Source organism: Artemia sp. Qi Xiang Cuo, chromosome 5 (genome assembly GCF_049724085.1).
Source record: "Artemia sp. Qi Xiang Cuo chromosome 5, ASM4972408v1, whole genome shotgun sequence".
NCBI lineage: Eukaryota > Metazoa > Arthropoda > Branchiopoda > Anostraca > Artemiidae > Artemia > Artemia sp. Qi Xiang Cuo.
Genome location: NC_142798.1, coordinates 62,200,208 through 62,220,419, shown reverse-complemented (window position 1 = coordinate 62,220,419; position 20,212 = coordinate 62,200,208). Strand labels below are relative to the sequence as shown.

Here is a 20,212-nt window from a genome sequence, read left to right as displayed (position 1 = left end):
TATTCACTACACACTTTCAGAGATTATTAGTACCTGCAAATAGGCTTGTGCATAGAAATTTGAATTTTTTGGGAGGAAGAGGGCAATAATAAAAAGAATCTAGTTATAAATGATTATTTGGATTAGAAGTGCCAAGAAATTTGGAGGGAAGAACCCCTATCCCCCTCCCCTTACGCACTTCCCTACCGGGAACAAGATTATATTGTCCGAGTTATTGATGTTACCTTGACTCTCCAAAATTGGTGAATGTCGACATTCACCGGTGAATGTTCGAAATACCTTTTTTTCTCCTTGGATTTAGTCAGCGATGCCGGCCAACTTTTTCAGTTTAATGCAAGGTTTGATGGTGCCAGATTAGGTTAGGTTGGCTTAGGTTTTTAACCCATTTATGAGATTTATATCTAATTTAGCCTAACTTTAACGGGGTGCGTATAACTGAATCACCGTGCAACTGACCCCAAGCAACTGAGCCCATGTAACTGAACCACTCTACAACCTAACCCCCGTGCAACTGAACTTTTGCATAACTGAACCCTCGTGCAAATGTACCCTATTTAACCAAGCCCCCGTGAACCTGAACCCTCCTACAACTGACCCCACCACAACTGAACCCCCGTGTAACTGAACTCTCGTGCAACTGAACCCCCGTGAAGCTCAACCCCATTTAACTGAGTCAACGTGCAACTGAACCCCTGTGCAACTGAACCACCGTGCAACCGAACCCCCGTGCAACTGAACCCCTATACATCTGAACTCTTGTGTAACTGATCCACCGTGCAACTGAACCATCGTGCTCATTTTGTCAGTATTCTACAAATATGAGGCAATATCATTGGGTAGAACACAAGTTAGAATCTTTGCATGTTCAATCTTGTTGGAATTGTTTGTTTTTTAAAATCATGATAAAAATGCCTGTCAAGATGATTCATTAAAAAAGCTCTCCTTTTTTGTCATAAAAACAAAAAAAATCAGACGTCACAAACCTTTAAAGCCGGATTTACTTCTCCTTTTTTATGTCTGCTAATGGGGGTTACCTTCGCCCTGTAATTTTCTATGATTCTAGGCGTTTCCCCCCCCCCCCAGAAAAATCTCCCCGGAAAATCCCCCCACGCCCCACGGCTGTTGATTTCCAATCACTTTTGACTTATTAAAAAAGGACTAGAACTCTCAATTTCTGATCGAAAGAACATTCTCCGAAGTTTCTACAACCAAGAGACAGAGGTTGGGATGAGGAAGGGGCAGTCTCCCCCTCTATAGGGAAAAAATTCTCCCCACTATGGGGTTTAATGTTACTCTTTACTTTCATAAGAACAGGGTAGACCAGAAATATTCCCAGAAATCAAGAGGTATCAAATATCATTTTCACCTTTTTGGTGTTACTCCCCCCCCCCCGAAAAAACTTTAATCAAGAGGGATATTTAAACTCTCTAGATTTATGGGAATATTTCTGGTCTACGCTGTTATTATGACAGTAAAGAGTAACATTAAACCATAAAACGAACAGAATTTACTCCATATAGGAGGGGGACTGCTCCTTCCTTATCCCCATCTCCGTGTCAGGGTCGTAGAAACTTCAAGGGATGCTTATTCGATCAGAAATTGGAATTTCTAGTCCCTTTTTTGTAAGTTAAAAGTAACTGGAAACAAACCAGCCGCAGGGGGGAGTGGTATATTCCGTGTGAGGGTAATTTTCTAAAGGGTAAGTGCCTAGACCCGTAGACAGTGACAGGGCGAAAGGAACCCCTATTAACAGACATAAAAACAGGGGAAATAAATCTTGCTTTAATGGTTTATGACGTCCAATTTTCTTTGTTTTTGTGGCAACAAAACAGAGCTTTTTTTGTAAATCATCTTAAAAGGCATTTCTATCATAACTTTAAACACCAAACAATTCCAACAAGGTTGAATATGTAAAGATTCTACCTTGTGTTTTACCCAATGATATTGCCTCATATTTGTAGAATACTGACCAAATGAGCACGGTGGTTCAGTTGCACGAGGGTTAAGTTGTACGGGGGTTCAGCTGCATGGGGGCTCAGTTGTACGGTGGTTCATTTGCACGAGGGTTCAGTTTCGAGGGGGATCAGTTGCAAGGACGTTTAGTTGTAAGAGGGTTAAGTTGCGCGGGGGTCCAGTTACACGGGGGTTCAGTTTCCCGAGGGTTCATTTACGTGAGGTTTCAGTTGCACGGGGGTTCAGTTGCTTATGGTTCAGTTATACGGTAGCTCAGTTGCACTGGAACCAACTTCAACTTTTACCATCAAAGCTTCCTTAAGACTTAAAAAGCTGATTCGCAAAGCCAATTAAATTCAAGCAGAGAAAAGGGAATTTTGGACATTCATCAGTGAATTCTGACATTAACCAGATTTTGGACATTCACAGTAACATTGATATAAGAAATGGGTCAGGAGTTACCCGGGTAAAGTGCCTTTCAGTCTTAATTTGTAGCTCAGGGACAAGCAGCGATTAAGTCCCTAACAATCTACATTATCATCGTACCTGACTATTTTCACCCTAGAACTGTCAAACAAACTGAATAACCAAATTAGCCATATTTAACAATTAACACGGCAAAACCTTGTAAACCAGCAAACAACAATACAACAGTCTTAATCTAGCTGAATAAGTTTGCTCAAATTTAAATTACACCGGGAACGACTCAAGTGATAGTTTTTCTTAAAATATGTTGCATTAATCTAGCAGCAATTGCAGCTTATCCTGCTATCTCAAAGGTCCTTCTCACCTGAAAGTTACCATTGTTAAAATTCAGGGTATAAACTGTAACAATTGATGTAACTCATGTTTTATAATTTGAAGGTAAAGATTAAAATATTTGAAGGCTGCATGTAGCGTAGTTCTCTCAATTAAAGAACTTAAGAAATTTTAGAAGGACTTTGAGAGAAATAGGTTTATATGAAAAAATATTAATAAAACGATTTTTATACTTACAAAATTCAGACACCGAAATTCTGTCTCTTCTCTCTGAGAATTTCGGAGTTTTGGAGATTTGACCCCTGAATTTTTTAAAATGAGAGTGGAGGTAGTGATGAAAGGTATTTTCCTTTTCTACATGTTCGTGTTTGTTTCTTGACGAATGTAATTCTATTTCCGTTATTTTGGAATCTTGAAACAATATTAGTATTATCTTAAAATTTTAGTACATAATTAAGCAAATCTTCACCAACGACCAAATACTGGATCTGTGGCATCAATTGGGGGAGGGTGTTTTCTCCCTCCAACAAAACTTAAAAATACCTATTTTTGGTATTTTCATAAAAAAAATACCCTGTTCTCCGTACCTTCATTGAAAAACAAAACCTAGCTCCCCTTGATTTTCAAAAAATTGATCCCCCCCCCCAAAAAAAAAAGAATTGGTGTGACTATGCTGGATTTTTAGCAAAACCATATCCTGGAAGAATAAATCCTGAAAGAATATGAAAGAATAGAGGCTGTCTGAGCTCCAAGAAAAGGGAAGATTTTTTTTCTTTTTTTTTTGTCGTTGTGTCTTGTTTCTGATTATCCAGCATACAGCTATACATATGATGTTGTAATTTATTTACCTTCAAACATGTAAGTCGATTGGAAAAAAGAATGTTAATCCAATTTGAAAAAAAACGTGAAATCAAATAAAATTTTAGGCTTGTTAATGTATGCCATGCAAATACTTTTCAATACGAATATCAATGCTCATTCTAGATAGACAGATATTATGATTTTCTGGTACTTTTAGGTTCAAGCGATTTTCAGTGATTTCTTAGAAAAACGTTGCAACATTCAAAAGGTGCTACCAGGTCCCAGTGTGGGAATAGGTAATTCATCAGAGGTTACTTCACACTTCGTTGACGAAGTAATAAATGAACCAATAAGCAAATATGATGTTCAAAGGTAAGAAGTATTTAATTTTTCATAGAAATTAAATGTGGGCGGGGCTGTTAATTTTCTCTTTTGTCAAAGGGTATAAAATTGAGAAACAAGACAAAATCGAACCAATGGTGCTAATTCACAAAAATGTAGGAGGTATGAGGATCTTTCGTTTTTAAATAAATTTACACAAAAATCAATATTCAAAGTTTGGGATTGTGCTTTTGTTTTTGTTTTTTCGACTGTTTAAAAAATGCAAAACAAAATTAATAATCTAAGGGTGTAAGTGCCCATCCCTCCCCCAATTGAGTCCCTTGGTCATAGTTTCTTGTTGCTATTTTGGTGTTCAATTTTTTGAACAGTAAATAATTCAGGAACGTTTATATTATATTCATAGAAGAGTGGATAAAACCAAATTTTTCATACGGCTTATTGCTTGATGCACGGTTAGTCCGATGAGGACCTTGAACTATTCTAAGGCAATTCCTCTTTAAAACATCTAACATGTCATCCTTAATCTTTTGAAGCCCCCATATTTTAAAGCTGTACTTGATCACTGTATATCGTTACCGTAGATTTTACTTGATCTGTAATTGATCTTGATCACTTGATTACAGAGCTGTACTTGATTACAGTCATTATATTATAATATCAGTCCAATCATATATCTTATAGTCTTCTAAGCTTTATCAAGTTGTGAAAAAATCCCCGAGCCTTGACTATTCTCTTTCTTACGCTTTCTTACTTTCTTACGCTGCCCTGCATCCACCATCTTCGCTTATAATACTACCCAGGTAGTTGAAGCATACTCGTGACTCATTTCTTAATTACCTAACATCACCTTTTTACCTTTTTGTATTCCTAGTGTAAGCAACTATGTCTTCTTAAACTATTCTAAGACCCTGATGTTTCAAAACCCTAAAAGTTCATTTATGTCGCTAGTATCTTATCAAGGACGCTCGAATCATCGGCATAAAATTGTATCATTAAATTAATAAAAGGTTGTCGCATAGCCTTTGTCAAGCTATTTAGGACAAAGCTCATCAGAAAATCTATACTCACAGGGGCAGGACACAGAGCTGTTAAAAGGGAAGGGCTACCGGGGCAAGCTATTCTTGGCACTGTGGCTGCGGTGCGCCGCAGCTGGGGAGTTTTCCACTTTGATCCAAATTTTCACTTTTTTTTTTTGCTTATATTTGAGTCAGGAGGGGGCAGTTTTTCCCCGGGCACCACCAACCCATGGAACAGCTCTGGTAGGACATAACCCTCCATAATTCTGAATTCCAAAACAGCTGCTAACCCCACCTCCTACATTAACCCACAATATTATTCTTATACGTAGCAGTAATCTTTATAATGTACTTATTTAGTATCAAGCAGTTCGTGGTAATGAACTGCAAGTAAGGAGCGATGCGGCTTAATAGTCGCCAAAACTCTAACAAAGAGAGTCTTGATAACAATAAATACATCAAAAGAATCGAATTTTGATGCCCCTTCAAAATATATAAAATTCATCAAATTTAATAATACCAATCAAAATTACGAGCCTCAGACAATTTTCCCAATTTTTGACAAACGAGGAAACACCCCCAAAACATCAATTGATCTTAATGAAAACGACACAATCAGCTCCAGCATACCAGATGACTCTACTGTAGAGGTTTCCAGCTCCTATGTACAAAAATGTGGAATTTTGCATGTTTTGCCGGAAGAAAGATCACGGATATGTGTTGTTGTTTTTTTTTTTTTTTTTTTCCAGGGGTGATCGTATCAAACCCGTGATCATAGAAGATTGGAAGAGGACTCGTTTGATCCGAGATCAAAAGTTCTAGTGTCCCTCTTAAGTGACCTAAGATATTGGAGGGCAGCTAGCCCCCCTCTCACGCTCATTGTTTCCCCAAAATCGCCCAATCCAAATTTTTATGTAGACATGTTTGTCATCATAGTTGAAAAATTTAAAAACTATGTCTTTGGGGATTACTTGACTCCCCACAGTCCCCGGGGGAAGGGCTGCTAGCTATGAACTTTGCCCATTGTTTACATATAGTATTGGTTATTAAGACGTATACAGACGTTTTTCTGGGATAATTTTTCTGGGAGAATATTTCCATGGTGAAATTTTTCGTGGGGGAGGGAATTTTCCATGGAGGAGGAGTTGATTTCCCGGCATCTTTTAAAAAATGATCAAAAATTAAATAAGAAAAACAACAGTTTTTTCAATTAAAACTAAGGAGCAACATTAAAACAAAAATGAACAAAGTTATTACGTAAATGAGAGGGCATTTCCAGCATCTTTTAAAAAAAGATCAGACATTAAATTAATAATAACAGTTTTTCCAATTAAAAGTAAGGAGCAATATTAAAACTAAAATGAACAAAAATTATTACGTATATGAGAGGGGTCATCTTCTGCTCAATACTTCGCTCTTTACGCTAAAGTTTTGTTTTGTAATTCTTAAAAGAGCTTTATTATTCTAATCAAACAGTCTTTCAAACAGTTCGTGGTAACGAACTGTAAGTAAGGATTGACCCGGCTTAATAGTAACAAAAATTTAAAAAAACATAATTTTGATACCAATGGATACATCAAAAGGATTGGATTTTTATGCTGATTTCAAATATATAAGATTTTATCAACTTTAGTCGTATCAATCAAAAGTTACGAGCCTCAAAATTTGCATTATTTTCAAAAAAAAGGGGGAAACAGCCATTAAAAGTGATAGAAGCTTAATGAAAATTACACCATCAGATTTAGCGTATCAGAAAACCTTAGCGCAAAGGTTTCAAGTACCTATCAGCAAAAAAGTGGAATTTTGTATTTTTTTTTTTTTGCCAGAAGAAATATCACGAATGCGTGTTTATTTTTTTTGTTGTTTTTTGTATGTTTTCCCCAGGGGTGATCGTGTCAATCCAGTGGTCCTAGAATATCGCAAGAGGGCTCATTTGAAAGAAAATTAAAAGTTCTAGTGCCCTTTTTAAGTGACCAAAAAAATTGGAGGACAATTTGGCCCCTCCCACGATCATTTTTTCTCCAAAGTCACCCGGTCAAAATTTTGAGATAGCCATTTTGTTCAGCATAGTCGAAAATCTAATAACTATGTCTTTGAGGATGACTTAATCCGCCACAGTCCCCGTGGGAAAGGCTACAAGCTTTGAACTTTGTCCATTGTTTATATCAAATAAAAAAAACAAGTTTTTTTTAACTGAAAGTAAGGAGGAACATTAAAGCTTAAAACGAACAGAAATTATTCCGTATATGAAAGGGTCTGTCCCTCCTCAACGCCTTGCTCTTTACGCTAAAGTTTTTTATTGTTTTAAAAAATAAAGTTGCAAGAAAGAGTCAAATTTTAGCGTAAAGAGCAAGGCGTTCAGGAGGGGACAGCCCATTTCATATACAGAATAATTTCTGTTCGTTTTAAGTTTTAATGTCGCTCCTTACTTTCACTTAAAAAAAAACTTTTTTTTTATTTAATTTTTGAACGTTTTTGAATTAATGCAGGTTTTGATTTTGGCTCACCGTACATGAATAATTAAAACAAAATTTGCATATTAATTTTACTTTTATTTGGTTAAATTGCTTTCTCAAAATTTTATTTACGAACGTTTTTATTAGTAATAAACATTCGTAACGTATGAATTAACTTGCATAACGAACTTCTATATTCATATATTTTTAATACGTATATTAGGCGGTTCGCCCTCTAGTCAATACCTTGCTCTTTACGCTAAAGTTCAAATTTTGTTCCAATTCTTTAAAAATGACCCTTAATCACAAAGGCCGTTAATCAGAATAAATAGCTCTAATGAAAGTACTAAAAAATCTTTGGCTTAAGAGTGAGGTATTGACAAGGGGGTGGACCCAGTCATATACATAATAATTTCTGTTCATTTTAAGTTTTGATGTTGCTCCTTACTTTCAGTTGAAAAACTTGTTTTTTTATATTTCTGATCGTTTTTCAAATAATGCTAGGAAATCCGGTGCCTCCTTCATAGCAATGTCTCTTTCCCCATGAAAACTTCATCCATTGAAAAATCCTCCCACATAACCCCCGACTGCCCCCCCCCACTACCAGAAAAAATCCCCCCTGAAAACGTCTGTATACCTCCCAATAACCAATACTATACGTAAACATTGGGTAAAGTTCATAACTTTCAGGCCTCTTTCCGGGGACTATGGGGGATTAAGTCATCCTAAAAGACATATTTATTATATTTTCGACCATAATGAACAAAATGGATATCTAAAAATTTGGATCAGGTGACTTTGGGAAAAAATGAGTGTGGGAGGGGGCCTAGTTGCCCTCCATTTTTGGACTACTTAAAAAGGCACTAGAACTCTTAATTTCCGGTCGAATGAGCCCTCTCCCGATATTCTAGGACAACTGGGTCGATACGATCACCCCTGGGGAAAAAAAGGAAATCAAACAAATAAACACACATCCGTGATCTTTAATCTGGCAAAAAAATACAAAATTCAACATTTTTGCAGATAGGAGCTTGAAACTCTGCTGTAGGGTTCTCTGATACGCTGAATCTGATGGAGTGATTTTCATTAAGGTTCTATTACTTTTATGGGGTGTTTCCCCCTTTTTTCGAAAATCAGGAAAATGTTCTCAGGCGCGTAACTTTTCATGGGTTAGACTAAAATTGATGAAACTTATATATTTTAAATCAGCATTTAAAGCTGATTCTTTGATGTATCTATTGGTATCAAAGTTCTGTTTTTAGAGTTTCGGTTACTATTGAGCCGGGTCACTCCTTACTTACAGTTCGTTACCACGAACTGATTGATATAGTACTGGCTATTGGGAAGTATATAGACGTTTTGAGGAGGGATTATTTATGGTTTGGGGGATTGGGGGAGGAAATTAAATGGGAGCATCTTTCCACGGAGGATGTTTTCATGGGGAAAAGGACATTTCTACGAAGGAGGCGCCGGATTTCCCAGCATTATATAGCAGAAACTATTACGTATATTAGAGGGTTCGCCCCCTAGTCAATACCTCCCTCTTTACGCTAAAGTGTTTTTAGTACTTTCAAAAGAGCTATCTATTCTAATTAAACGGCCTTTGTGATTCAGTGGTCACTCAAAGAATTGGAACAAATTCGAACTTTAGCGTAAAGAGCGAGGTTTTGACTAGGGGGTCCCTTCATATACGTAACAATTTCTGTTCGTTTTACTTTTTAATGTTGCTCCTTACTTTCAGTTGAAAAAACTTGTTTTTTTATTTAATCTGATTCAGGAGTATTCTTATATAACCGGAACAAAAACCAAACTTCATTGTAAATAGCGGGGTATTGAGGAGAGGGTGACCCCCCTCATATGCGTAATTATTTTATTTTTCTTTTAAGTTTTAATGTTGCTACTTACTTTCAATTGAAAAAACTTCTTTGTTTATTTAAAACCATAAGAGGGTCAGACCTTCCCAACAGCTTTTTGTCAGCTGTATCGAAAGCCTATGGACTAAATAGGTCTGAAAATTCAGAAGTTCCTTAATTATTTATCTGAGACTGAAAGTTTGATCAACGCACCGTTTCCCTAAATTACGCTTTTCTTCTCTTAAAGCTTTATATGCTGCTTATCTTAGTCTAATAAATATCATCATGATTCCTACAGAAATCAAGCAAATCTCTAGGTTAGTTGCTTATTCACTCGTTGTACCTCTCTTATGAAAGGATTTAATTAAAGTGCTCCTAAAATAACTTGTTTACCCTTATCCAAAAACTATCTTGATAGTTTTTATTGTTTTACCTCTAACTTTGCAACCGGCATTTTACAAAACTCATTTACTGAACTAGCAATGCCTGCATTCTTACTATGTTTCAATCCTTCAAGTAGCGTCTCTAACATCTCCTTGCAAAATAAATTCTCCGTCACTAGAAATTGTGTTTTTTTTTCCTTTGTAACTTCCTACAACATTATCACTGTTTCACGATTATCCTTTTTTAATACTTATCCTTCTCATATAGCTCTAGAAAGTGATTAACTAAAAAAAACAAGTTTTTTTTAACTGAAAGCAAGGAGCGACATTAAAACTTAAAACGAACAGAAATTATTCCGTATATGAAAGGGGCTTACCCCTCCTCAACACCACGCTCTTTACGCTAAAGTTTGACTCTGTCTCACAACTTTATTTTTTTAAACATTAAAAACTTTAGCGTAAAGAGCGAGGTGTTGAGGAGGGGAAAGCCCCTTTCATATACGGAATAATTTCTGTTCGTTTTAAGTTTTAATGTCGCTCCATACTTTCAGTTAAAAAAACTAGTTTTTTTTCGTTAATTTCTGGGCGTTTTTGAATTAATGCAGCTTTGATTTTGGCTCACTCTACATGAATAATTAAAACGAAATTCGCATATTAATTTTCCTTTTTTTTTGGCTAATTGGCTTTCTCGAAATTTTTTTCTAACTTAACTTACGAATTAACTTACGTAACGAATTTCTATATTCGTATGTTTTTATTACGTATATTACGGAGTTTGCTCCCAAGTCAATACATCGCTCTTTACGCTAAAGTTCGAATTTCGTCCGAATCACAAACCCCTGAATCATAACGGCCGGTTAATTAGAATAGATGGCTCTTCTGAAAGTACTAAAAAAAAACTGTATCGTAAAGAGTGAGGTACTGACTATGGGGCGAACCCCCTCATATACGTAATAATTTCTGATTGTTTTAAACTTTAAGATTGCTCCTTAATTTCAGTTGAAAAAAACTTGTTTTTTATTTAATTTCTGATTGTTTTTTAAATAATGCTGGGGAGTTCAGTGCCCAAGTCAGGAACAAGTCACATCCATTCTTAACCCCACTTCCATGGGACGATCCTCCACGTAATCCCAAGTCAAAACCCAACCCCCCACTATAAAAAAAATCCTCCTGAAAACGCCTGTATACTTTCCATTAACCAACACTATATGTAAACAATGGGCAAAGTTTATAACTTGCAGCCCTTCCCCCGATAACAGTGGGGGATTAAGTTATCCTTAAAGACATATTAATTAGATTTTCGACTATGCTGAACAAAATGGCTATCTCAAAATTTCGATCGGGTGACTTCGGGAAAATAATGAGCGTGGGAGGAGGTCAGTTGCCCTCCAATTTTTTTGGTCACTTAAAAAGGGCACTAGAACTTTTAATTTCCGTTTGAATGAGCCCTTTCACGATATTCTAGGACCATTTGGTCAATACGATTACCCCTGGAAAAAACAAGCACGCATCCGTGATCTTTCTTCTGGCAAAAAATGAAAAATTCCACATTTTTGTAGATAGGAGCTCGAAACCTCTATAGTAGGGTTCTCTGATACGCTGAATATGATGATGTGGTTTTCATTAAGGTTCTATAGCTTTTAGGGGGTCTTTTCCCCTTTTTTCGAAAATAAGCCAAATTTTCTCAGGCGCGTAACGTTTTTTAGACTTTCGGTTACCATTGAGCCGGGTCGCTCCTTACTTACAGTTCGTTACCACGAACTGTTTGAAACCGACCTAGATTTTTCATACAGCTTATTCTTTGGCATACTATCACTCAAACGAATATCAAAGTAAGTTCAACCTTTTTTCTTCAGTTTTTTTTTTTTAATGCTCAATTTATATATTTTTCTTTTAGGCTTTTATCCGTTGGAAATTTGACTAGAGAGCTTCAAACTACACTTAGAGATTCTCTTGGTCTTCTACTGACCCAACTTGGTCCTAAGGAGATATTGCCGCAAAATCAAAGCGAACAGCTGTATATGGTCCTATTTTATGTCACGGCTATTATTCTGGGTATTCTTGTTATAACCATCACAACTATGTACATCATGAAGGTCACAAGGTATTCAATTTTAATGAAACAATCTTTAACTGGAAGTCCTATATCTTTAGTTAGTTTGAATAAAATTAAAAATGAGGTTTTAGGGGAAGTTTAAGCCTAATTGGAATTTATTGATTATAAGTTTATGTCCAATCCCCTGTGTATATTTCTGCTTCACTGTATCAGATTTTAAAAGCAGTGGAGTTTATAATTTATTTTTGAGAGAAGAAAATATCATAGGCAGCGTAATCGCGCTGCGTAAGTAAAGATCGATGTTGGCAGAACGCATTATTATTTTTTCTTTGTTTTTGTTTTCCATACCAGGGCACTTCGTATCGAAAGAGTTCTCGTAGAAACTTGAAAAAGGGCTCATTCGATAGGAAATCACAACGGCTAGTGCCCTTTTTAATAGTCGAAAGTGATTGGAAGGCAACTAACACCCCTTCCACGCCCACCATTTCCGCAAATACATCCAATCAACATTTTGAGATAGCCATTTTGTTCAACGTAGTTGATTTCCAGGTAGAAATTATGTTTTTGAGGAGGACACTCCCCCACAGCTCTCAGGGCAAGGGTTGTTAGTTACGCCCTGGGGGCATGTAAGGTTTTTATAGAAAAGTGTAGTCATAGAAACTTCAAAAAAAGGCTCATTCGATTGGAAATTCAAAGGGCTAGTGCGCTTTTTAATAGTTGAAAGTGATTGGAGGGCAACTAACCCCCCTCTCACATTCACCTTTTCCCCAAACACATCTGATCAAAGTTTTGAGATATCCATTTTGTTCACCGTAGTTGAAAGTTCTGGAAATTATGTCTTTGAAGATGACACCCACCCACCCCCCCCCCCCCCACATTCCTCAAGTCAAGGGTTGTAAGTTATGCTCTGGCGGCATATAAGGTTTTTATAGAAAGCGTTGTCATAGAAACGTCAAAATGGGCTCATTCGATTGGAAATTGAAATGGCTAGTGCCCTTTTTAATAGTCGAAAGTGATTGTAAGGCAACTAACACCCCTTCCACGCCCACCATTTCCCAAAACACATCCAATCAAAATTTTGAGATATTCATTTTGTTCAACGTAGTTGAAAGTTCTGGAAATTAGGTCTTTGAAAATGACAACCCCCCCCCCCCACAACCTTCAGGCAAGGGTTGTAATTTATGCCCTGTGGGCATATAAGGCTTTTATAGAAACTTTTGTTGTAGAAACTTCAAAAGGGCTCTTTTGATTTAAAATTGAAAGAGCTAGTGCCCTTTTTAATAGTCGAAGTGATTGAAGGGCAACTAACCCCCCTCTCACACCCACCATTTCCCCAAAGACATCCAATCAAAATTTTGAGATAGCCGTTTTGTTTAACGCAGTTGAAAGTTCTGGAAATTAGGTCTTTTAGGATGACAACCCCCCCCCCCCTCCCCACAACCCTCAGGGCAAGGGTTGTAAGTTATACCCTGGGTCATATATGGTGTTTATAGAAAGTGTTGTCGTAGAAACTCAAAAAGGGCTCATTCGATTGGAAATTGAAAGGGCTAGTGCCCTTTAATTTTCGAAAGTGATTGGAAGGCTTGACATTTTTATAGTAAAGATCGATGTGGGTACAATGTATTATTTTTTTATATTTTTTTTTTGTTTAGACCAGGGCACTTCATATCGAAGGAGTTGTTGTAGAAATTTCGAAAAGGGCTCATTCGATTGAAATAGAAAGGGCTGATGCCCTTTTTAATAGTCGAAAGTGATTGGAGGGCAACTAGTCCCCTTTCCCACGCCCCCCCTCCCATTTGCCCATTTTGTTTAAAAACTAAATGTTGCCTTAGGATTAAATCAAAATGCACTGTGTTAATGCTAATTCCTAATAAGGCATCTCAGCAGTATCCCAAGAACGACTGAGGGTATAATGTTCAAACTTTCGGGACTACTTCTGCTCTTAAAATTTAACCAAATCAAAATAGCGTAAGTCTATTCAAGCTATCATAAAAAAGTAAATAGATTTTTTTCGCGAATGGTATCAAGTTTTTTATTTCAGGTCAACTAGAGGAGGTATGAAACTAAATTAAACACTACTATTTGTGTCCAGATTTGTAAAATGGTGTATGTTGTTAAAAATTGTTGAAAATTTTTCTCCAGCATACAAATACCAGGCCAAACTATAAAGTCTTAAAAAAGAAGAAAAGATTTAAAGTATTATTTTCTTTTTCCCTGAAAAAACTATGTCAATATAAAACGAACAGAAATTAATTAAAAAAACTTTTTCTACAACATAAGTTTTTCAAAGGAAAGTAAAGAACTCCATTAAACCAAAAATGTCCAAAAAACAAAATCAAATAATCTACCAAGCGTGAAACTACCACAAATCAGCATCGATAAATAAATGAAACCCAAAACAAACAGAAATTACAATAAATAACCAAAGTCAAACTCAAAACGAGCAGAAATTAACATGAGTAGGGCTCAAAACCTCTATGCCTTCCCAAGGCCAGAACATAATTTGCACTTTACTGAAAAAAAAAACAAATGAATGTGCATTGTCAGTTTAACATACATATACTGATATTTAGTAATCAAAACATTAATATTATTTGATGGATTAAAATTATAAAAGTAAAAACATTTACTTTTTAGTAAAGTGCAAATTGTGTTCTGGCCTTGGGAAGGCATAGGGGTTTTGAGCCCGACTCGTGTTAATTTCTGCTCGCTTAGAGTTTGACTCGGTTATTAATTGTGATATCTGTTCGTTTTGGCTTTCATTAATTTATCGATGCTGATTTGTGGTAGTTTCACGCTTGGTAGATTATTTGATTTTATTTTTTCTCATTTTTGGTTTAATTTAGTTCTTTACTTTTTTTTGAAAAACTTATTTTGTGGAAAAAGTTTTTTTAATTTATCAAGATACTAAAGCGATCCTGCTATGTCGGTAAAAAGTATTCTTAAAACTAAAGCTAGGGGCTCTTGCATACTTCTGATGCATAATATGGTGGAAAATCTCCCCTTGTATTTAGCAACCAGCTAAAAATAGCTTTACAGGGTACCACTAAGACCTGTATGTTTTCTAAAGCTGTCGTACTATGACAACGAAAATCAATAGAGCATATATCGAATAAAATGGGGGACAAATCAACATTGTGTATTACCTCCACCTCCTCCCCCGAACTGGGAGCCACATGTAGAGTCATAAGGGTCAAACATTTATTTTTACTAGAAAGTATTGATGACTGCTTTACCTTAAAAATAGGGTGTACATTATGGTGCCATCTATTTTCTATCAGTTTGTTTCATAAGAGTATCGGAGTTAGCAAGCGGCTACCATGACTTTAGGTACATTTGGTTCTTGACATTGGCAAGGCACTACGATAAGTTTATATTAAAAGGAGCTACAATCCAGGTACTGATGGTCCGATGTTAGTGAGAACCTTAGACTTACAAACTGATTTGCAAACTCCTTAAAGGCAATCTGTATTAATCCATGACGGACTAATTGTTTTTTTTGTCTTTTTGGGGGGGACAGGGTTTTTATTATGCAAAGGACACATGGGATTTAAAAATAGTTTTTATTTTCTACTTTTCTCTTTTTCATTTGTATCATAAATTGTTCATTGGATGAAGAAAAGAAGTCATAAAAAACCTGAAACGAAAATAATACAATTATACGAGAAAAAATTATTATAGCTTTTATTGCTAAGTTGAGGTACTCTTTGAAATGGCTTCTCTGATCTATGGGCTAAAAAGACCCCACTCTAATTGTCCCACCCCTTTGCCCCACCTCCTTGGTACATACCTGAAACAGTGCTGTCTTTGGCAAACTTCTCTTGCCGAGTCTCATAAATTATCCAACGCGTCTAATCTTTCAGTACTCGAAGTCTTAATTAGTACTTTTCTGAAAATTTGTTTGTGAATTTTCTTTCGAAATTTTTCCAAAAGAAAAAACGAGTGATATATGCAACAATTATCAAAGCTTAAGGAGTGATCGACTTTATAATTAAAAACAAGAAAGGTTGAAATGCGGGTTATATTCTAAAACAGATTTTATAACATTCCTATAGTAAATTATATTAATGATTTCAGCCTGAAAAGACAAGTGAGAGCTTTAACGACAACACAGTTTGGATCCCAAGATTCAGGGCTAAACAGAGCTGGCCTGGCATTGCCCAATACAAACAAGTTTGCAGAAGGGGCAAATCCAGTTTGGAATGTGGACGAACGAAAAGTACAGCCAGACAATGCAAGGTAAGTTATTTCGGGGATTTTCGATTAACTGTTACCTGAATGATTGACCAACTAAAGAACTATAGCTATATTTAGACTGATTTATCTAAATTAAAAATTGTTTAAGACCACTGCCATATATTGGATTTAATATCAGCATAATCTGGTTCATCGTTGTAATTCGAAAGGCTTGGCTACGCCCTTGTTGTTACTATTAAATAAAAAAAAACAAGTTTTTTCAACTGAAAGCAAGAAACAATATTTTAACTTAAAACGAACAGAAATTATTACTTATATTAGGGGGGTTGATCCTCCTTGACGCCACGCTCTTTGCGCTAAAGTTTTTAGTACTCTTGAAAAAAAAACTTCTTATTGTTCTAACTAAACGAACCTTGTGTATTAGGAGTCGTTCTTAAAGAATTGGGACAAAATTCAAACTTAAGCGTAATAAGCTAGGTGTAGAGGAGGGGCAACCCCCCTAATATACGTAATAGTCTTTTACTTTAAAGTCTTATCTGAGAGTTCGTTGGATAAACACCTTATTTTGATTCCACTTCACACAAGCTTAAACTTGTGTGATTTCCACACAAGATATGGACATTTATTGAAAATTCATTCATAATCCGTCAGATATATAGGTCCTAAGATTTGTAATTCTCTTCCAGTGAGCATTCGGGCGGAGGAGCACTTCGGTTTGTTTAAAAGAAAAATGAAATTTTTTTTTTTGATTAGAGCTTTGTCGTAATTTAGTTGTTTATTTATTATTATTTATTTCCTTTTTTTGTTTGTTTGTTGAGAGTTTTGCTTGTTAAGTGTTTGTTATATATGTGGTCGTCCAGTATCAAGTGCTTTTCTGTCTTTCTTTGGGCAGCCACTTGGATTAATGTTGTGTGTTATATCATTTTGTAATAAACAGAATTGAATTGAAAAATTGAATTGAATCGGATTATTTTCATTTGCTGGCTAACAGGTAGTTTTGATATTTGAGTGCAATTTCCCTTTGGACTTAGATATTTATTAAGTACAAAGATTTTTATACAAAGACTTAATAAATTGAATATATTTCAATTTTACTAAGTATCTGGTTCTTGTGATATCAACTTGTAACTGGAAACGGACATTCTCTCGGCTGTATGATGGAATGCAAATTTTTGCATAAAGCAGTGCTGAACTATGTATATCACTCGACGGAAACTGGTATAAAATCTGACTCGCTAATTACAACGGGCGTTCAGTTCTTTGAAAAAGAATTTTTCAAACTATAACCTTTAACGTTAATATCATTCGAAAAAATAAGTTACCATCCCTGAATCAACAAAAAAAAATTTTTTTTTCTCAAAACGAAGTGCCTTTGAAAAATAATTAATAAATTGTGCCCACTTCGATCTTTACATAACGTTATTGCCATATTATGATACGATTTTAATATGACGTCATTAGGGTTGCAACCTGAATGCAGCCATTTATATTTATAAGTGACGTCATCAAATGAACCTTAGTGGAGTGAATAAATGACGTCATCGCTGTTATATATGTCGGTATTCCTATGGTTAGGTCATCAGTTATACAGAGAAGTTTATAGAGTTATCATATATAAAGCCTTTACAATGAATACAGTATTCAAGGTTCTTGCCGTTGGAGTACCAGCCTCCTGTGCTGCAATAGGAGTCTGGTGGGCTGTTAAAAAATATAGAGAATCTGAAACGAAGGCATGCTCAAGACATTATACTAGATTTGACAATTCCATTCTGATTGACACAGACATAGCCAGTAACAGCTCAACATCACCTGTTGAAGAAATCGCCAAGAACGAAAAAAATCCTAGTGGTGCGAAACCTTCGTCAGCAAATGTTGCAGAAGTAACTGCAGAAGCAACTAAAAACGGAGAAGGAGATAAAAGGGAAAATTCTGAAGAAATCCCCAAGGAAAAAGAAAGCCCTAGTGAGGCAAAACCTTCATCAGCAAATGTTGAAAATGAAGTAGAGGGCGATCCAACCGCAGAAGGAATTAAAAACACAAAAGGAAAGAAAAAGAAAGTTGTTAAAGAAATCACCAAGGACAAAGAAAGCCCTACTACCTACGCAAAACCTTCAGTAGCAAGTGTTAAAAATAAAGTGGAGGGCAAGCTAAAGCTTGTTCAAACTACAATAGATGACGCTATTTCATTGATTGAAAACTACGATGAATTCAAAATGCAAAATAAAACAGAAGACGAAACAAGTGTATCAGTTTTGTGCCTTTTTCAAGCAATATGGGCCACTATTCACAAAATTTGTGGTTCTTTTTCTGAAACTCTTGGAGTTGAGTGCGATGGGTATGAAAAACTCTCTGTCCCAGTGACTGTATCAGATATCAATAAGCTAATGCCGTCCATTGTACACAAGACTATAAAACTTCAGCAACAAGTTGAAATATTCCTTAGACAACCGTATGAGGAATTGAATGCTGTCGAATTCTTCACGTTTCTTGTCAATTTTTTACCTCGATTAGGTGTAGGAATGAATCCTGAAGGTGTTGAGAAATTGTCTCTACAGTGTTTGCTTGATTTTGTCAAAGATGAAGAAAATGTTCGGCTATTGCAAAATGGATTGGAGCAGGTGAAAGGATTCTACAGTAGGCTCGATGACCTGTGGTCACTTTTAGTCTAGTGAACCTAAAACATGAAGCCCTACATTCGTGAAGTCCTACTGACAAAACAGAAAACAAAATAAAAAGAAAGTTGTTGAAGTAATCACCAAAGACAAAAAAAGTCCAGTTTTTTTTAACAATTTTGTACTTATTAGAACATTAAATTGATGTCTCTCAATATGATTTATTGTTGATTTAAATTGATAGGTTCAATACTCTTTCTACTAGAAAATAGGATAGGTTCAAATTGAGAACAGGAAAAAAGTATTGAGATCTTTGTACTTATTTTTCTTTTAAGTATTCTCTGAGAGTTCCAACTTAATACACAAATCCATTTATAAGATACACTATTTTGACAATCTAATGCGAATAAGCATCAAAAGTCGATTCTTTTGATGGATCTATTGTTATCAAGACTCTGTTTCTTAGAGTTTCGGTTACTATTGAGCTGCATCGCTCCTTACCTACAGTTCCATACCACGAACTGTTTGATATCCTTAAGAAAATTGTCTCACCCATTCAAAAGAAATCTAAATATAACTGTAATGCATGTTTACAATGGGTAATTAGTAATTTTACAATGGGTAACCCGACCTTAAATGAAGGTCAGTAAGAGAGCAAATTTGATTCTAATTGGTAGATTATTTTCAACTGACCAATCATAGGCCATTTTACATTAAGTAGCTTACGTTACATAATGAAAATGTGATGCTGATGCAAGTCAGTGTATTTTTCCTAAGACTTAAGTCCACAGAACAATATTCCAAGCTAATATATTTGAAAATAGATTATTCTAAGGCCTAAAAAATCTTTTGGAGTAATTTAAGAAGAAACTGAATTTTATTCTTTCTCTGGGAGGAAAGGTCAAGCTATTTTGGATGCTGGGGTACCACTTATCATTTAAAGCTAACTTGTACCCTTTTTGACAACTATTTCTTGTTTTTCAGTCTCAAGGCAGAAGAGCACCCCCCTCCGCATCATAATAGGCAACCCAATGTTCAGTAGTGCAAAAATTAATTACTCACTAAAAAATAAAGGAAACAATCCTCACAATTCATTTAAACGAGATGCATGCATGAATACTTACTTTTGACAAAGCTCTTTTAAATCTGCTTAGCCCTCTCTTAATATGATAAAAGTTTTAAGTTCTAATGAAAGAAAGCACTAGATTGGCTTTTATCATAACTTTAAAGACAGTAAAAGGATTTGAAAATCCTATAGAGTACCTTCCCAATAATATTCTCCCTAAAGCCTGAGACCCAGTGTTGCCAGGTTTTTGGCATAACGTATAGCCCAAAGAGGAGCAATCATTAGCCCAAAAATAGCCCAAAGTAGCCCAAAAATAGCGAACGCTATTATAACCCTATTATAGCACTGTTATGGGTAAAACGAGGAGAGATACAATTGGCATATCAGATAACCTAAACTTAAGGATAGGTCAAAAGCAAAAAAGAGCTCTGTGAGCGAACAAAAATAACAAATCTTCTACGTATGACGTCGTAAAATTGACAAGTGCTTCCCTGAAAACAAAAAGGCAATGTATTCTTTAGACACTTGGTTTATTTTATACATACCATGATATCATTGAAAAACAATGTTATGTGAGCTTAAAAGAATACCTAGTAACAAACAGAAAATTCACATCTGCACTATTTTGTCCCAAGTTTTTATCATATCACTGGCAAATTTACCGGATATATATGCTCCAGAGGCTCAGAGGCGATAATCGATAATAGGTACAGACCAA

General features: G+C 35.7%; 1 protein-coding gene across 1 annotated transcript in view; it reads left to right on the top strand.

Moving 5' to 3' along the window:
• Positions 1–20,212, top strand: part of LOC148952353 (cadherin-AgCad1-like) — a 229,081-nt gene that overhangs the window by 187,180 nt on the left and 21,689 nt on the right. The window contains exons 26-28 of the mRNA XM_089089826.1: positions 3,731–3,885; positions 11,461–11,667; positions 15,697–15,858. Of these exons, the coding sequence (XP_088945952.1) occupies positions 3,731–3,885; positions 11,461–11,667; positions 15,697–15,858 (524 nt within the window). The remainder of the gene's footprint in view (positions 1–3,730; positions 3,886–11,460; positions 11,668–15,696; positions 15,859–20,212) is intronic.